The sequence below is a fragment of the Erinaceus europaeus genome, chromosome 8, assembly GCF_950295315.1.
Source record: "Erinaceus europaeus chromosome 8, mEriEur2.1, whole genome shotgun sequence".
NCBI lineage: Eukaryota > Metazoa > Chordata > Mammalia > Eulipotyphla > Erinaceidae > Erinaceus > Erinaceus europaeus.
In genome coordinates this window covers 100,733,284-100,748,808 of record NC_080169.1, presented here as the reverse complement: position 1 = coordinate 100,748,808, position 15,525 = coordinate 100,733,284, and the positions used below count along the sequence as shown (strand labels likewise).

The 15,525-nt window shown below is 45.3% G+C and overlaps 1 protein-coding gene across 4 annotated transcripts in view; it reads left to right on the top strand.

Annotated features, from left to right (window-relative positions):
- Positions 1–259: 259 nt before the first annotated feature.
- UBE2H (ubiquitin conjugating enzyme E2 H) overlaps positions 260–15,525 on the top strand; it is a 132,151-nt gene continuing 116,885 nt past the window's right edge. The window contains exon 1 of one of the 4 annotated variants that reach the window (XM_007524196.3): positions 260–747. In XM_007524196.3, the coding sequence (XP_007524258.1) occupies positions 695–747 (53 nt within the window). In that variant the 5' untranslated portion in view covers positions 260–694. Of the gene's footprint in view, positions 772–15,525 lie in introns of all 4 variants that reach the window. The other 3 variants (XM_007524195.3, XM_060196551.1, XM_060196552.1) reach the window with 3 other exon arrangements.

The following is a 15,525-nucleotide window of genomic DNA, read 5'->3' as shown; positions in this document are numbered from 1 at the left end:
ATGACCCTAACTCCCATGAATGTACCCATACTGCCATTATGCACTTCTATCGTTTATGGTGATGATCACGACACTGGCAGTTGAGCGATGAAGTGTGCGAAGAAGTTGGGGGGGAGGGGGGCCCGGCAAGAGGGCCGAAGGGAGAGAAACTACAACTCCCAGAAATCCCCGAGAAAGCCCACGCCGGGGCGGCGGCGCCCCGCCCATTTCGCCGGCTGGGCCCGCCCCGCGGATGACGTCACAGAGGTGACATCACGGCGCCCAGAGCGAGGCTGGGGTAGAGGCCGACCGAGCTGGAGTCGTCCGCTTGTCGTGGAGGCTACTAGGGAGCCGGCGAGAGGGTGAGCGGGCGAGCAGAGCCGAGCAGAGCCGAACAGAGCCGAGCAGAGCAGGCAGGAGGCAGCGCCGGGGCCGGGCCTCGGCGGAACTCACCGCCCGAGAGGGGCAGCCCGAGCCGGGCGCCGCGGGGTCCCCACCCCCACTCGGCCGGACAGTGCCCGGTGTTCCCCCGTGCGGGGGGCGGCGGCTGCGGCTGACGGGACCCGACAGGACCGCGGCGGGGCTGGGGGTGGGGTTGCCACCTCCACCGAGGAGCCGGCGCGGCCGCCGCGGGCTCTTCAGCGCCGGGGCCCCGGGGCCCGTGACAGACGGGCCGAGGAAGGGAGAAAGGCGACGGGGAAGCAGCGGCGACACCATGTCATCTCCCAGTCCGGGCAAGAGGCGGATGGACACGGACGTGGTCAAGCTGTATCCTTCGTGGAGGACTCGTGTGTGCGCGCGCGTGTGTGTGTGTGTGTATGGGGGGGTGGGGATGCCCAGGGCGCCCCCAGAAGCCAGGCAGTGACCCCACCTCCGAGCCACCCTTCCCCCCCCGCACCCCGCACCCCCAGGCCCTCGACTGCCCCCTTGGCACCTCCCCGGAGCAGAGAACCCCCTTCTGCTCGTCCTTTTACCCGCAGCACCCCCGAAATAGTGCGTTGTTTCCTCGCTTTTCTTGCACCCCCATTTTCCCTCACAACCCCCCTCCAGTGCCCGTGACTTTTCGTCCACGACGTCTGGACTCCCAAAGCCACCTTCTAACATTAAATTTTTTTTAAATGTTTTTTTTTTTCTTCTTTTTTCTTCTTTTTTTTTTTTTGCCGGACCAGCTTACCTCTCTCCTCCAGGCTCGGTCTGTCCTTTCTGTGGGCTCGCCCCGGAACGAGGGAAAAATCCCCCCCTCCCCGAGAAGGGGGGTGGGGTGGGGTGAGTGAAGCTTTTTTTTTTTTTTCTTTTTTTTCCCCTTAACCTTTCCTTGAGATCTCCCTCCTCCATTCCTGCCACTCACAATGCTGCCCTAACCGGGGGAACTCGAGTGACCTCCTTTATCCCTAATTCCTTTCTATATTAGGAAGAGAGTCTCCTGGGCCGCCCCCTTCTTGGCATAAAGAGCTCCAAAGCTTCCAGCCAGAGGGGGAGAGAGAGACCCCCAACGCCCCGGAAAAGCTTTCGGAGTTGCAGGCGAACCGAACCCCACTGTTTGGTTCTTCTCCCCCCCCACTTGACAAAAGCCTGTCTCACCCATAGTTGTAGGTGACGAAACCCCCCCCCGCCAAAGCAAGTCACCTCCATGTTGTGGCTGTGACAGCTGGGGGTGGAGAAAGAGGAGCTGCTTAAACAAAATAGCTCCTGAACTAACCACTTGAACAAACTCCCTTGGTGAAGATCAGGGTGCTGGGGAATAATTGCCCTGAACTTGATCTCACCCCCCCCCCCAACTTTATACACGCTGGAGGTTTCAAGTGGGAAAGCTACTATTGATAAAGAGCCCTCCAGGCAGTGGTTTGGGCCGGAATCCGGACCAATTTCTTTCATGAGCAGCTAAGAGAAATTCACAAAGGTCCCTGAGCTACTAGGAGAAAAGATCTGAGGGGATCGTGGGGGTGGGGGCCAGGATATGAGCCCTGTGGTTCTGAACAACAGATCTTTGGGGTGGGGGGGAGTGGTCGTGTGTGAGAAAGTCCTGTCTGCCTGCTGCTGCTCTCCCCCCACCCCCACCCCCCCCATCTCCCCCATCTCCCCCCTGTTGCAGGGTTTTGTTTATATAACTCAAGTTGTTTGGCTAGATTCTTCAGGTGAATTTCTTCTCTCCCCCTTCTTTTATTTGTTCCTGGTTGCGATTGGCTGTCGTCCCTCTCGGTGGAGATCGATAATTATTGTTCAATACTTAGGGAATTCACAGAAGTATTAAAAATAGTTTTTTTTTTTTTTTTTTTTTGGCATTTGGTTGGAAGTGGGGGATGGGAAGGGAAGTTGCCTGGGCAAGAGTTTTTTTTTTTGTTTTGTTTTGTTTTTCTCCTCCCCTTCATCTTTTCAGGAATAAGTAGGTGGGTTTTTTTGTTTGTTTGTTTTGGTCTTTTTAACCCCCTCCTTGGGAACACTTGCCTAGACATTCAGAACTGTCGATAAACTTCTACATTTTCAGGGTTTGAACTTTCAAAGTCAGGGGCCACAGGGATGAGAGGGTAGCAAGCAAGAAAATAATATTTTCCATATTAGATCTACATGGAGGCACAAGTGGAATGGACTCTGAGCTGTTGTGTGGCTGTGATTGAGTTTTGTCACTGTGTGAGTGGCACCATTAATTGTTGGTGTTTCATAAGATTGCAGGAAAACTTATAACTATGGCTGTGAGTACATTTTACACAAAGCAGCTTCTGGGTTTTGTTTAGAAACTAGGAAATGACATGGTGGCAGAATCGAAGTTATTTTTATCTGGAGAGTTACTGTCACACCTAATGCAGATTTCTACCTAATGCTTAATTGGGGACTGGTGATGGTGGGTGGGAGAGGAGGAGTCCAGCTGTTTTTGATCAATGTCAGATTCTCAAATTATACACCTAGAGGTTTTTTTTTTGTTTTTTTTTTAAAGAAGATTGAGGATAGAGTGAGGCCTAACTTGACCTGATGCCTTTTCCATACAGAGCCTTTTGTTCATCTAGTAGTTGTGGCATCTAGAATGATTACTGCATCTAAGAGTGGGGTGTGGGGGGTGGTGTGGAGAGGCAGAGGAAAAACAGACAAAGAACAGCAGGGTGTCCCCCCTTCTCCTAAGTGGCTTATTTCATAGCTTATTTTTAGTAAAAGATGAAGAAAGGCAAAGATGCATTGACATTATGTTCTTTCTCCACCTTCCTCCTTTCTGACAAAAGAAAGCAGAGGCGCTTTTAAAATCTGAGATAGGAGGACAACAGTCTCAGGGTTTAGAAGCCAGAGGTTATCTTTGTTCTGTGCTGCTTTTCTGGTCGAAGGTAGTTTGGAAGTTAACATTTTCCTGTTTCCTTTTGTGTGTGCATGTGTACTGGTGTGTGTGTGTGTGTGTGTGAATTCGTGTGGCCTCCTTTCTCTGTAGGATTCACATTAGCAGGCCCAATAGTTTTCAAGCAAGGTCTGTTGGGGTGGGGGGCTGAGAAATTCCCCAGCTGATGGGAAAAAACGAGTACAATTGTGTGAAAGTGCTGAGGGTTGAAAAGGAAAGATGGTGGAGAGGAAGTAGAAAAGATCTGAAGGAATGTGATTGCTTTTTTTTTTTTTTCTTTCCCTTCCCTGCTCCTTCGTCGTGGTTCCCCCACTCCCTACCCCGGGTAATTTCTTTGGGGTGGAGGCTGATGGTTGGTTTCATTGCAAGCTCCTGTTTCAGCCCATTTTTGGATGTCATTATGCCTCCGAGATTCCCAGCCTGGCAGGGATCCTATATAGTAGGAAAGTAGTGGGGGTGGGGGCAGGGAGGAAGAGGATGTGTAACTAACTGGCCTTCCACCATCTCGGACTCTTCTCTGGCTGCTTGTTGGGAGCCTGGGCAATTTCTTTTGTGCCGGGTTGGTAGGAGGAAGGGCTGCCTCCCAAGTTATGCAGGGAGTGAGTGTTTTTGCACCAATGCTCTTAATCTGCTGGGCGATTATGTTCTGAAACTCTGACTCATTCATTGTTTCTCTTTCTGATCCTCGGCTGAGGGTTGAGCAAACCTCTCCAAGGAGCCTAGAAACCGATTGGCATGACTTTTGGGCTCTGTTGGAATGTGTCCCAATTCACACACACACACACACACACACACACACACACACACACACACACACACACTTCACAGTGAGCCCAGGTCTTGTGACACGGTTGTGAATCATGTGGCCATTTGTTTGCAAAGTTAGGTCGGTCGGGTGACAACCCGTGTGCTCTCTCCCCCAGCTCAGCCACCTTTGAGGTTTCCACCTTTAGCCTGACTGTTGGTGGTGGTGGTGGTGATTTAGATGGTCTGAGGACTGGGACCCTGGTGACCTTAAGGCGTGATTTGCTTTGCCCCAAAGGAATATCAGTTTGAAGTTCTCTCCGGTGGAGGAACCCACAGCTCAGATTACACGGGTTTCCTGGCCGGTGAGGGTGAGCGGTCTCACCCTGTTGCACCACCCGGTGAGCCTTTTATCTGTGCACCAGTGGCCCCTGCCGAAGGCTGGAACTGCTTGTTTTGGAAAAGCGTCTGAGGGCGAAGGCCTCAGGCACAGCTGCTCGCTGCTCATTGGCTGCCCTGTTACTACCCGGAAAGGGAGCAGGGGCGGGGCCAGCAAACAGCTGATGGAGTGTGTGGCCAGAGCGTGTTTATATACAAAGAAGCAGGGGCTGGGGGAGGCCCGCCGTTGAGTTCCCGCACCCAGTGGCTGTTCACAGGGCGAGAAAGCAAGGGAGGGAGACCTGTCAGAGCCCAAGAACTGCTCAGAAAAAAATAGTAATAAGGCCGGAGCAGAAAAGTAGCTCTGATAGTAAAGGGAGGCTTGGCGTGCGCTGCAACTGTTGATGCCAGATGTCGAAGTTTGTTTTCTAATACCAAGAATATTGTTTATAATTTATTTTTATTTTGTTAACTTTATTTTGATAGGACAGAAATTTAGAGGGAAGAGGTAGATAAGGAGGTAAAGAGACAGAAAGACACCTGCACACCTGCTTCACCATTTGTAAACTCTCCTACTCCCCCCCCCCCCCCCCCGCAAGTGAGGACAGGGACTTGAACACAGGTCCTTGCTTACTGTAATGTGTGCACTTAACCAGGTGCGCCTCCACCTGGCCCCCATTTTTTTCTTGTAAGATTTACTTTTTCAAATGGAGGACAGTAAGTTGAAACAAGAGAAGCTATCTAAACACACTTCTCAGACTCATGCAAGGATTCAAAAGTATGGTAACAATGCAAGCTTTTCCTGTAAATTTTATTTTATTCACCTACTATTTACTTATTTATTTTACAAGATCATGGCATATGGTGGTGCTGAGGATTGAACCTAGGATATTTTGTGTCTTAAGCATGATTCTTTTTTTTTTCCTTCTTTTATGATCAATATGCTATGTCCCCAGCTTTTCCTGTCAAAGTTTAAGTGACTGCCCCAAAGCAAAAAAAAAAAAAAAAAAAAAAGCAGTTTCTGGAAACTGTACTGGTTACCAAAGACAACAGGGTGGGGCCTCTTTGATAGTGAGAGGAAACCAGAACTTCGGTGGTGGGTATGGAGAGCCTTAGACACAGAGCTGTAAGCCGGTGTTAAGCCACGTGATTGACAGAGAGGAGCAGTGTCTTCCATTGAATTCACTTAACAGTATTAGTGAATTTTGCTGACTCTTGGATATCTGCTTTAGGAGTCCTGAAGTTTCTATAGCACATTCATCTCCACAGATGTGATCGTGAGAACTACTCCTTTTTGTGGCAGCCTAGGTGCTGGGGGTTCAGCAATGAAAAATTCAGTGTGGGTGGACATATTTATATAATTAAAATTTTTTTAGATGAAAGTACAGGCTGTGTTTATAGCGGGTCATGCACACACACACACACACACACATGTTCTTTTTTTTAAATGATTTGTATTTACTTTCAGCAGTGACTCTTTAAAGAATAGAAAGGTTGAAAGGTGAATTTTATATGGTGGGGTGTTTGGAGCTGTTATTTGAAAGATGTTAAAAAACTGCATCAGAAACTTTATTAACATGAGTAGCTGTTTGCCTTTGTCTGTCATTGTTTTCTCGTTAATCAGTAGTTTCTCTAGTCCTTGTAACTCTGATTTGTGCTCCAAACATAGACAATTCTGCAGTCTCTTGACTAGTTCCAGAGTCAGTCGGGAACTTGTGGTTTGCCTGTTACTTACTGCCTGTGGCCTGTTTCAGTGAGATGATGGAGTGGAAGGTAGGGCAGCTTTAAAGGCCTTCACATGAAGAATGAAAGCTTTAGTTAACTCCCAGTGTTCTGATTTTGTTTCCTCTGCCTAGAGTTTGGTGACAAATATAACACATTTGCTCTTATTTTGGTTAAGCAGCCACCTCCATGAGTAAGCATTCACAGCTTCACAACATCTTACTCCTGCAGTGCAGTTCTATTAAGTTAACATTGGAACTTAAAATTTAGCTTTTGTGGAAAAAAAAATAATTTGCAGATGTGACCTATAAAAATCCCTAACCTTGTTTGTGTGTCTGTTTGCCAGAAAGACCTGTATATTTTGGAAAGTGTTTTGCAATTTGACCCATGTGTGTTTCTGTATAATTTAGATTTTAAGTTTAATGTTTTTAGATCTGCAAAAATGCTTAAGTGTGTAATAGTTTATAGTTTTTTTTTTTGGTTGTATGGAGTTAGAACTCAGGGGTTCACACATGAAGCGTGTTTTCTTAAAAATTTTCTTTTTATTATCTTTATTTACTTATCTGGTAGAGACAGCCAGAAATAGAGTGGGAAAGAAGTAGAGAGACAGAGAGACACCTGCAGACTTGCTTCACCTGAAGCTTTTCTCCTGCAGGTGGGCATCGGGAGCTTGAGCCCGGTATGTGTGATGTGTGTGCTTAACCAGGTATGCCCCTACCCAGCCCCAGGAGCATATTTCCTACTACTGGACTACATCCCCATAAAAATAACTTTTAGCTATAGGCTCACAGTGTACATTTTAGAAAAATGATTTAATAAGAAAACTTAGTTGGATTATAAAAGAAATGGGATAATTAAGAAAAATACAGGTTACAGAGAGGGAAAGAAAACAATAACCCACAGTTTAGTCTTTTACGCAGTAGCCCTCAGTCTTTGCTTCTAGTCCTAATTACCTAGAGGATTTGTCAAAACAAGTTACTAGGCCCTGCTCTTGGAGTTGTTGGGACCTGAGACCAACCAGCCCTTCTTCCCTCCCTACCTCCTTCCTCTCTTCCTTCCTTTGTATTTATTAATGAGAGAGGAAGAGAGGAAACAAACCAGAGTATCACTGTAGCACTTGAGATGCTAAGAATCAAACCTGGGACCTCATGCCTGAGAGTACAACACTTTATCCACTGCCACTTGCTGGGACAGCGAGCCTGTATTGCTAACTCATTCCTGGGTGCTGCTGTTGTTGGCCCTGGGACCACAGATTAGGAACCCCTGTCTTCAAATTTGTGACTTTCTTTGTTTTGCCTTTGTTGTCAGTGTCTTATTCCCTCCTAGGTATGTTATAGTATCTTGAATCTGTTGGTCATATACTGTCCATGCCCTTTTTTTGCTGAATGTTTTTTGCAATTGTTTTTCCTAGTGACAAATAATCAGACATGGCTGGAAGGTTACTCTTGGCAGAGCACATGACTTGCAAGCATGAGTGCGACTCCCTAGCACCACACTGGCTGGAATGACGTGCTGATCCGCTCATTAATAAATACATTTATTAAAAAATAAGGTCAGGGATGAGGTGGTTGCTCACCTAGTTGAGCACACATGCTTTTTTTTTAAAAATTTTTTAAAATTTATTTTCTCTTTTGTTGCCCTTTTTTTTTTTTTGGTTGTTGTTGGATAGGGCAGAGAGAAATGGAGAGAGGAGGGGAAGACAGAGGGAGAGAGAAAGAGAGACACCTGCAGACTTGCTTCACCACCTGTGAAGTGACTCCCCTGCAGGTGGGGAGTCAGAGGCTGGAACCGGGATCCTCCCACTGGTCCTTGCACTTCGTGCCACCACCACCTGCGCTTAACCGCTGCGCTACTGCCCAACCCCCCCCATGCTTCCAACACAGGTTCAAGCCCCTAGTCCCCTCCTGCAGGGGGAAAGCTTCACAAGTGGTGAAGCAGGGCTGCAGGTGTCTTAACTCCCACTATATTTCCCTTATCCCTCTCTTGATCTCTCTGTCTCTGTCCGAGAGATAAATAAAACATTAAAAAAAAATCAAACATAGGGTTCAGATCAGGTTGAATGCACACATCACAGTGTTTGAGGACCGAGCTTCAAGCCCCTGGTCCACACCTGCAGGGTGGAATCTTCATGAGCAGTGCTGCAGACTTCTTTCCATCAAAAACAAAAGTCAAGCATAAGGAATAACTTTTTTTTTTGGGTATCTTTTTTTAAAAATATTTTATTTATTTATTCCCTTTTGTTGCCCTTGTTGTTTTATTGTTGTAGTTATTATTGTTGTTGGATAGGACAGAGAGAAATGGAGAGAGGAGGGGAAGACAGGAGGAGAGAAAGATAGACACCTGCAGACCTGTTTCACCGCCTGTGAAGCGACTCCCCTGCAGGTGGGGAGCCGGGGTTCGAACCGGGATCCTTATGCCGGTCCTTGTGCTTTGTGCCACCTGCGCTTAACCTGCTGCGCTATAGCCCGACTCCCAAGGAATAACTTTTTTGATGTGCCAATCTGTACCTCTGTGATTGAGTTAATGCTTTATCATTTTTCTGTGATAAGATTGAAATCCATGCTTTAAAAAAGAGTTACATATTAATGCAAGAGTGTGTACCAGATACAGAGAGCTAGAATGTTGCTCAGCCTTAGAACCTCCTGCCAGCAAGGACTGCTTTCCTGCACTGAGGCCCCTGCCCACCAAAATGAGCCACTCTGTATAGTCTTCCTTTGTATTTTTGGATTACTTCTTGTTTCCAGAAATGCGAGACTAGATCAAAGTAGGTATGAAATTTGGATCAAAATATTCACAGTAAAACTTTTTTTTTAAGTAAAAAAAGTCAGGGATACAGCTCAGTGACAGAGCCCATGTCTTGTGTTTATGAGCCTCTGGGTTTGATTCCTATCACCCCCCAGCCCCACATTGTTAAAAATCTTGGATCCTTATGCTCAGTGGACTTTCACCTTGTTCTGTTGTGCATTAGTTTTGTCGTGTCAGTACTGAACCAGCCGGACATAGTGATTAAAACATGTTAATTTCTTTGTTTCATGTTTCATGTATGTGTGTGAGAGAGCTAGTGGTCATTCTCAAAACAGCAGCTTTTTACTTTTTGTTTTTGATTTCTTTACGGGGGGGGGGCTAATGGTTTACAGTCGACAGTAAAATACAGTAGTTTGTACATGTGTAACATTTCTCAGTTTTCCACACAATTCAGCCCCCACTAGGTCCTCCTCTGCCATCATGTTCCAGGGCCTGGGACCCCCCCCCCCATTTCTTTTACTTTGGTGCAGTTCACCAACTCCACTCTTCAGTTCTGCTTTGTGTTTTCCTTTTTTTTGCCTCCAGGTTATTGCTGGGGCTCAGTACTGGCACTATGAATCCACTGCTTCTGGTGGCCATTTTTCCATTTTATTAGATAGGACAGAGAGAAATATAGAAAGGAAGGAGAGAGAGGGAGAGACAATGATAGACACTTACTTGTATGTGTGTACGTATTTAATATTTACTGCAGAGACACCTGAACACTGTTCTGGCATATATGGTGCCAGGGATTGAACCTGAGACTTCGCACTTGTAAATCCTGGTGTCTACCCATTGAGCCACTTCTTGGCTACATATTTGATAAGTTTTTTATAAAAAAGATTTTATTATTTATGAGAAAGATAGGAGGAGAGAGAAAGAACCAGACATCACTCTGGCACATGTGCTGCCAGGGATCAAACTCGCAACCTCATGCTTGAGAGTCCAAAGTTTTACCACTGCGCCATCTCCCGGACCACATATTTGATAAGCTTTGACATGTCACCCCTGAGTCTCATCATAGCAGTCCAGAAGACACTGAAAATAACGATCCTCATTTCCTCCCCAAACTTTGTGTCCACTTAGGTAATCTTCCCCTGACTATCCGCTCCCTGTCCCCCTCCATTGATACTGTTTCTGTCATTGTAAGCTGTTTTGCATTTTCTAAAATTTAATGTAAGTGGAATCATATGGTGTGTATTCTGTGTAGATTTTCTCTATTTTTACTTTAATATTTTGAGATTTTACTTGTTTTGTTACTATACAGTACTTTCCTTTTTATTGCTGAATAGTATTTATTTTTTAATTTTTTTGTTTCCCCTTTTGTTGCCCTTGTTTTTTATTGCTATAGTTATTATTGTTCTTGTTACTGATGTCGTTGTTGGATAGGACAGAGAGAAATGGAGAGAAGAGGGGAAGACAGGAGGAGAGAAAGATAGACACCTGCAGACCTGCTTCACTGCTTGTGAAGCGACTCCCCTGCAGGTGGGGAGCCAGGGGCTTGAATCAGGATCTTTACACTGGTCCTTGCACTTTGCGCCATGTACGCTTAACCCGCTGGGTACCACCCTACTCCCAATGAGTAGTATTTCATTGTGTGGTTATATCACAATGATTTATCTCTCTCTTTTTTTTTTTTTTAGTTCCACCTGGGTTATTGCTGGAACTTTGCTGGTACTACAAATCCACCTCTCTCAATGTCCATCCTTTTTTATTTTTATTTTTATTTATTGTATTTGAAAGGACAGAATTGAGAGGGTAAGGGGGGGTTGGGAGAAAGACACCTGCATACTTGCTTCACTGCTCATGAAGATTTCTCCCTGCAAATGGGGACCAGGGGCTTGAACCCAGATCTTTGCACATGGTAATGTGCACACTCAACTGGGTCTGCTACCGCCCATCCCCTGTACTCATCTCTTTTTTTTTTTTTAATTTATATTTATTTTCCCTTTTTGTTGCCCTTGTTTTTCATTCTGTTGTAGCTATTGTTATTGATGATGTCGTTGTATAGGACAGAGAGAAATGGGGACAGAAGGGGAAGACAGGAAGAGAGAAAGATAGATACTTGCAGACCTCTTTCACCACCTGTGAAGTGACTCCCCTGCAGATGGGGAGCTGGGGGACTGGAACCAAGATCCTTAACGCTGGTCCTTGCGTTTTGCGCCATGTGCGCTTAACCCACTGCGCTACTGCCCGACTCCCTTTTTTTTTTTAAAAAAAAAGAATTTATTTATTCATGAGAAAGATAGGCAGAGAGAGAAAGAACCAGGCATCACTCTGGCACATGTGCTGCTGGGGATCGAACTCGGGACCTCATGGTTGAGAATCTAGTGCTTTATCTACTGCACCACACCCTAGACCACTGTACTCATCTCTTTATAGGCATTTATTGTATAGAGACAGAAATCAAGAGGGAAGGAGGAAATATAGAAGGAGAGGAGGGAGATAGAGAGTTGTAGCACTGCCTCACTGCTTGTGAAGTTTTCCCCTTGCAAGTGGGAGCCAGGGGTTGGAACCAGAGGCCTTGCACATGTTATGTCCTTCAGAATGTCACAGTCAAATGACGCATGGTTGCAAGTGAGACTCTGTACACCCTTTAGAAAGGTAAGCAGTGTTGTTGTTTGTTATTGATTGGTGCCATTCTCTGGCTTTTTATGAAGGATTGAAAAGAACCTTTTTTGTGACTGAGGAGGAGGTGGCTCAGCAGGTGAAGACAGGCCATACACACAACCCCCAGGTTCTGTTCCCGGCACCACATAGGACAAGGCAGTGCCCAGGTTTCTCTGACACAACAGTTCTTAAAACAGTATGCATTTTGTAACATGAAAGTCTTACTTATCACGTCTAGTTAAAGTGTACACCCATTTACAAATGTTTACAGAGGACTCTTGTTCTGAATAGCATCTTCACTTTTCATCTCTGCTGAACTCAGATGAAAGGACCCGGCACCATGTCAGTGACAGAACTGGAAACATTCTAAGAGTACCCTTTTCATTAGTTTTCTGGAGTCTACTTTTTTCAATTTAAATTTTGAATTTATTTTGTCAGTGATTAAATACTGGTTTACAAAATTACAAGATAACAGGTACAGTTATACACCATTCCCACCACCAGAGTCTTGTGTCCCTATTCTCTCTATTGGAAACTGCAGTGGTTCTCCCAAGGTTACAGATATGGGTCGACTATTATTTCTATATCTATGTGTCTATCTCTATATATTTTTGCCTATTTTTTTCCTGTGATCCTGTCTTCTCCTTCCTTACTAAGTCATACCTGCATCTATTACTGCTTCTGAATGCCTTTTTTTCCTTCTCTCTCTGTGTCCTGATGGAATTGGAGTTCAGAGCCCTATAGTCATCTTTCTCTAGTATTTCTCCCCCTCTGGGAGTATGTGCCAGGATTCTTTTTGGGGTGCAGAAGGTAGGACTTCCAGCTTTTGTAATTGCTTTTCTTTTCTTTTTTTCTTTTTTTTAAATTTTTTAAATATTTATTTATTTATTCCCTTTTATTGCCCTTGTTGTTTTATTGTTGTAGTTATTATTGATGTCACTGTTGTTGGATAGGACAGAGAGAAATGGAGAGAGGAGGGGAAGACAGAGAGAAGGAGATAAAGGAGAGACACCTGCAGACCTACTTCACCACCTGTGAAGGGACTCCCCTGCAGGTGGGGAGCCGGGGGCTCGAACCAGGATCCTTACACCGGTCCTTGTGCTTTTGCACCACCTGCGCTTAACCCGCTGCACTACCACCCGACTCCCTTTTCTTTTCTTTTCTTTTCTTTTCTTTTTTTTTTTTTTATCTATTTAAAAAGGGAGACATTAACAAAACTGTAGGATAGGAGGGGTACAACTCCACACATTTCCCACCACCAGAACTCTGTATCCCATCCCCTCCCCTGATAGCTTTCCTATTCTCTATCCCTCTGGCAATAATATGGACCCTGGGTCATTGTGGGATGCAGAAGGTCTAAGGTCTGGCTTCTGTAATTGCTTCCCTGCTGAACATGGGCTTTGACTAGTCGGTCCATACTCCCAGCCTGCCTCTCTTTCCCTAGTAGGGTGGGGTGCTGGGGAAGCGGAGCTCCAGGACACATTAGTGGGGTTGTCTGTCCAAGGAAGTCTGGTCGGCATCACGCTGGCATCTGGAACCTGGTGGCTGAAAAGAGAGTTAACATACAAAGCCAAACAAATTGTTGAACAGTCATGGACTTAAAGGCTGGAATAGTGCAGATGAAGTGTTGTGGGGGTACTCACTGCAGACTATTGTGTACTTTTGCTTTCAGGTACATATTTTGCCCTAGTTTATGGATACTTGTGAACATATGCTCTATCTCAGGGGACCTGGTCTATATCTAGGTTTTGGGACTTTGTTAGGAAGTGAACCTCCTGGAATGGTATTAGAGAATACTATGAAAGGAAAGGTCTCACCTGAGTAATGAAGCTGAAGGGTTGTCATTCCACACCTGAAGTCTCTGGACACAGTCTGAAGTGAAGCTTGCTGAGGTGGCACTCGTTGCTTTTCGTAATTGCTTTTCTATTGGACATGGGCATTGCTAGGTTGAACCATACCCCCAGCCTGTTTCTCTCTCTTTTTTTTAATGATTTCTTTAAAAAAATTTTTTAATTATCTTTATTTATTTATTGGATAGAATCAGCCAGAAATTGAGAGGAAGGGAGAGACAGAGGGAGAGAATCAGAGAGACACCTGCAGCTCTGCTTCTCCACTTGTGAAGCTTTCCCCCTGTAGGTGGGGACTGAGGGCTTGAACCTGGGTCCTTGCACATTGTGACGTGTGCACTCAACCAGGTACACCACCACCTGGCCTCTTTCTCTCTTTCTCTGGTGTATTTTTAAATATTTTATTTTAATGGGAGGGACACACAGGGAAAGAATGAGAGAGACCAGTACACTTCTCAGCTCTGGCTGATGATGGTGGTGCTGGGGATTGAACCTGGGACCTTGGAGTCTCAGACATGAAAGTCTTTTTGCAGAACCACTGTGCTGTCTTCTCAGTCCAAATTTTGAATTACTAATGATAGGAGGAAGCCATATGATTGCATGAGATGACAGGGATCAAACTTGGGACATCATACTTGAATCCAGTGCTTTATCTACCAGCGGTCCACTTCCTGGGGCACAATTTATAAGTGGTGTGTTAAAAAAAATTGTTGGTATTCTACATGGGTCATTGAGTATGAGTCAATAGATGTCATAGTAAAATTTTTAGACAAGACTTGCAAACATGAAAGGGGCTTGGCGGTGATACACCTTGTAGAGCACACATGTTAAAATGAACAAAGACCCTCGTTCAAGTCTCTGTAGCGCGGAGGCCTTAGAAGTAGTGAAGCATTGCTGTAACTTCTCTCCCTCTTTCGTTATCTTACCCTCTCCTCTCAACTCCAAAATAAATAAATATCCAAAATAAATTAAAAAAATATTTTTAAAAAGTTGCTAGCATGAATACTTATGTGTATATGTATTGACTTGCTTATTGCTTAAAAAAAAATCAACCTCTTACTGCTGTCTGAAACCTACCTTGACAAGAAAAAAGACAGTCTGGTTTATCTTTTCCGATGTTGGACTCAGTGGCAATTTGGTGGGTAGATTGGATGGATGGTGCTCTGACTGCAACTATTACCTTCAGATTGTCAAGATGTAATTCAAGTGCAAGGTAGAGACCTTCGGAAACAGGTCAGCATGTACCTTTCGAGGCCATTGTTGCTTGCATTGGTGATTCTCAGGTTGGGGCATTGCACTGGAGGAGAATTGCTGTGCCTTTATAGGCAGGTTTTGTGGTTTCTTCTCTACCCTTCACTGCTTGCAGGCTGGTGCTTGTGTTGAAATCTGACATTGTCTGGCAAAGTTGAAATCCTTAAGAGCCATGCAGGAAACCCCAGGAGACCCCTACATGAGCGATAAGGATCATTTTGACCCCCACCTGTTCTTCAGGTATCTAAAACTTGAACAGGTGCTTCTGATCTTTTAATCTGACCCTGCAGAGGAGTAGGGGGGAGTAGGAAACGCCTGGGAAGGGAAGAGACATGTTTGGACTTTGTCACCTTTAGAAGACAGGTATAGCTGATCAGCTTGTCTTTGGGATTATAGAAGGTGTCTGGACTCTCTAGCGTTTGGAAAAAACTTTTTTTGGGGGGAGATAGAATATATATATATGGAGACATTAACAAATTAACAAAACCATAGGATAAGAGGGGTACAACTCCACACAATTCCCACCACCAGATCTCCGTATCCCATCCCCTACCCTGATAGCTTTCCTATTCTTTAACCCTCTGGGGGTATGGACCCAAGGTCATTGTGGGATGCAGAAGGTGGAAGGTCTGGCTTCTGTAATTGCTTCCCTGCTGAACATAGGCATCGACAGGTCGATCCATAATACTCCCAGCCTGCCTCTCTCTTTCCCTAGTAGGGTGGGTCTCTGGGGAAGTGGAACTCCAGGACACATTGGTGGGCTCACCTGTCCAGGGAAGTCTGGTCGGCATCATGCTGCCATCGAACCTGGTTGCTGAAAAGAGTTAACATACAAAGCCAAACAAATTGTTGAACTATCATGGACCTAAAGGCTGGAATAGTGCAGATGAA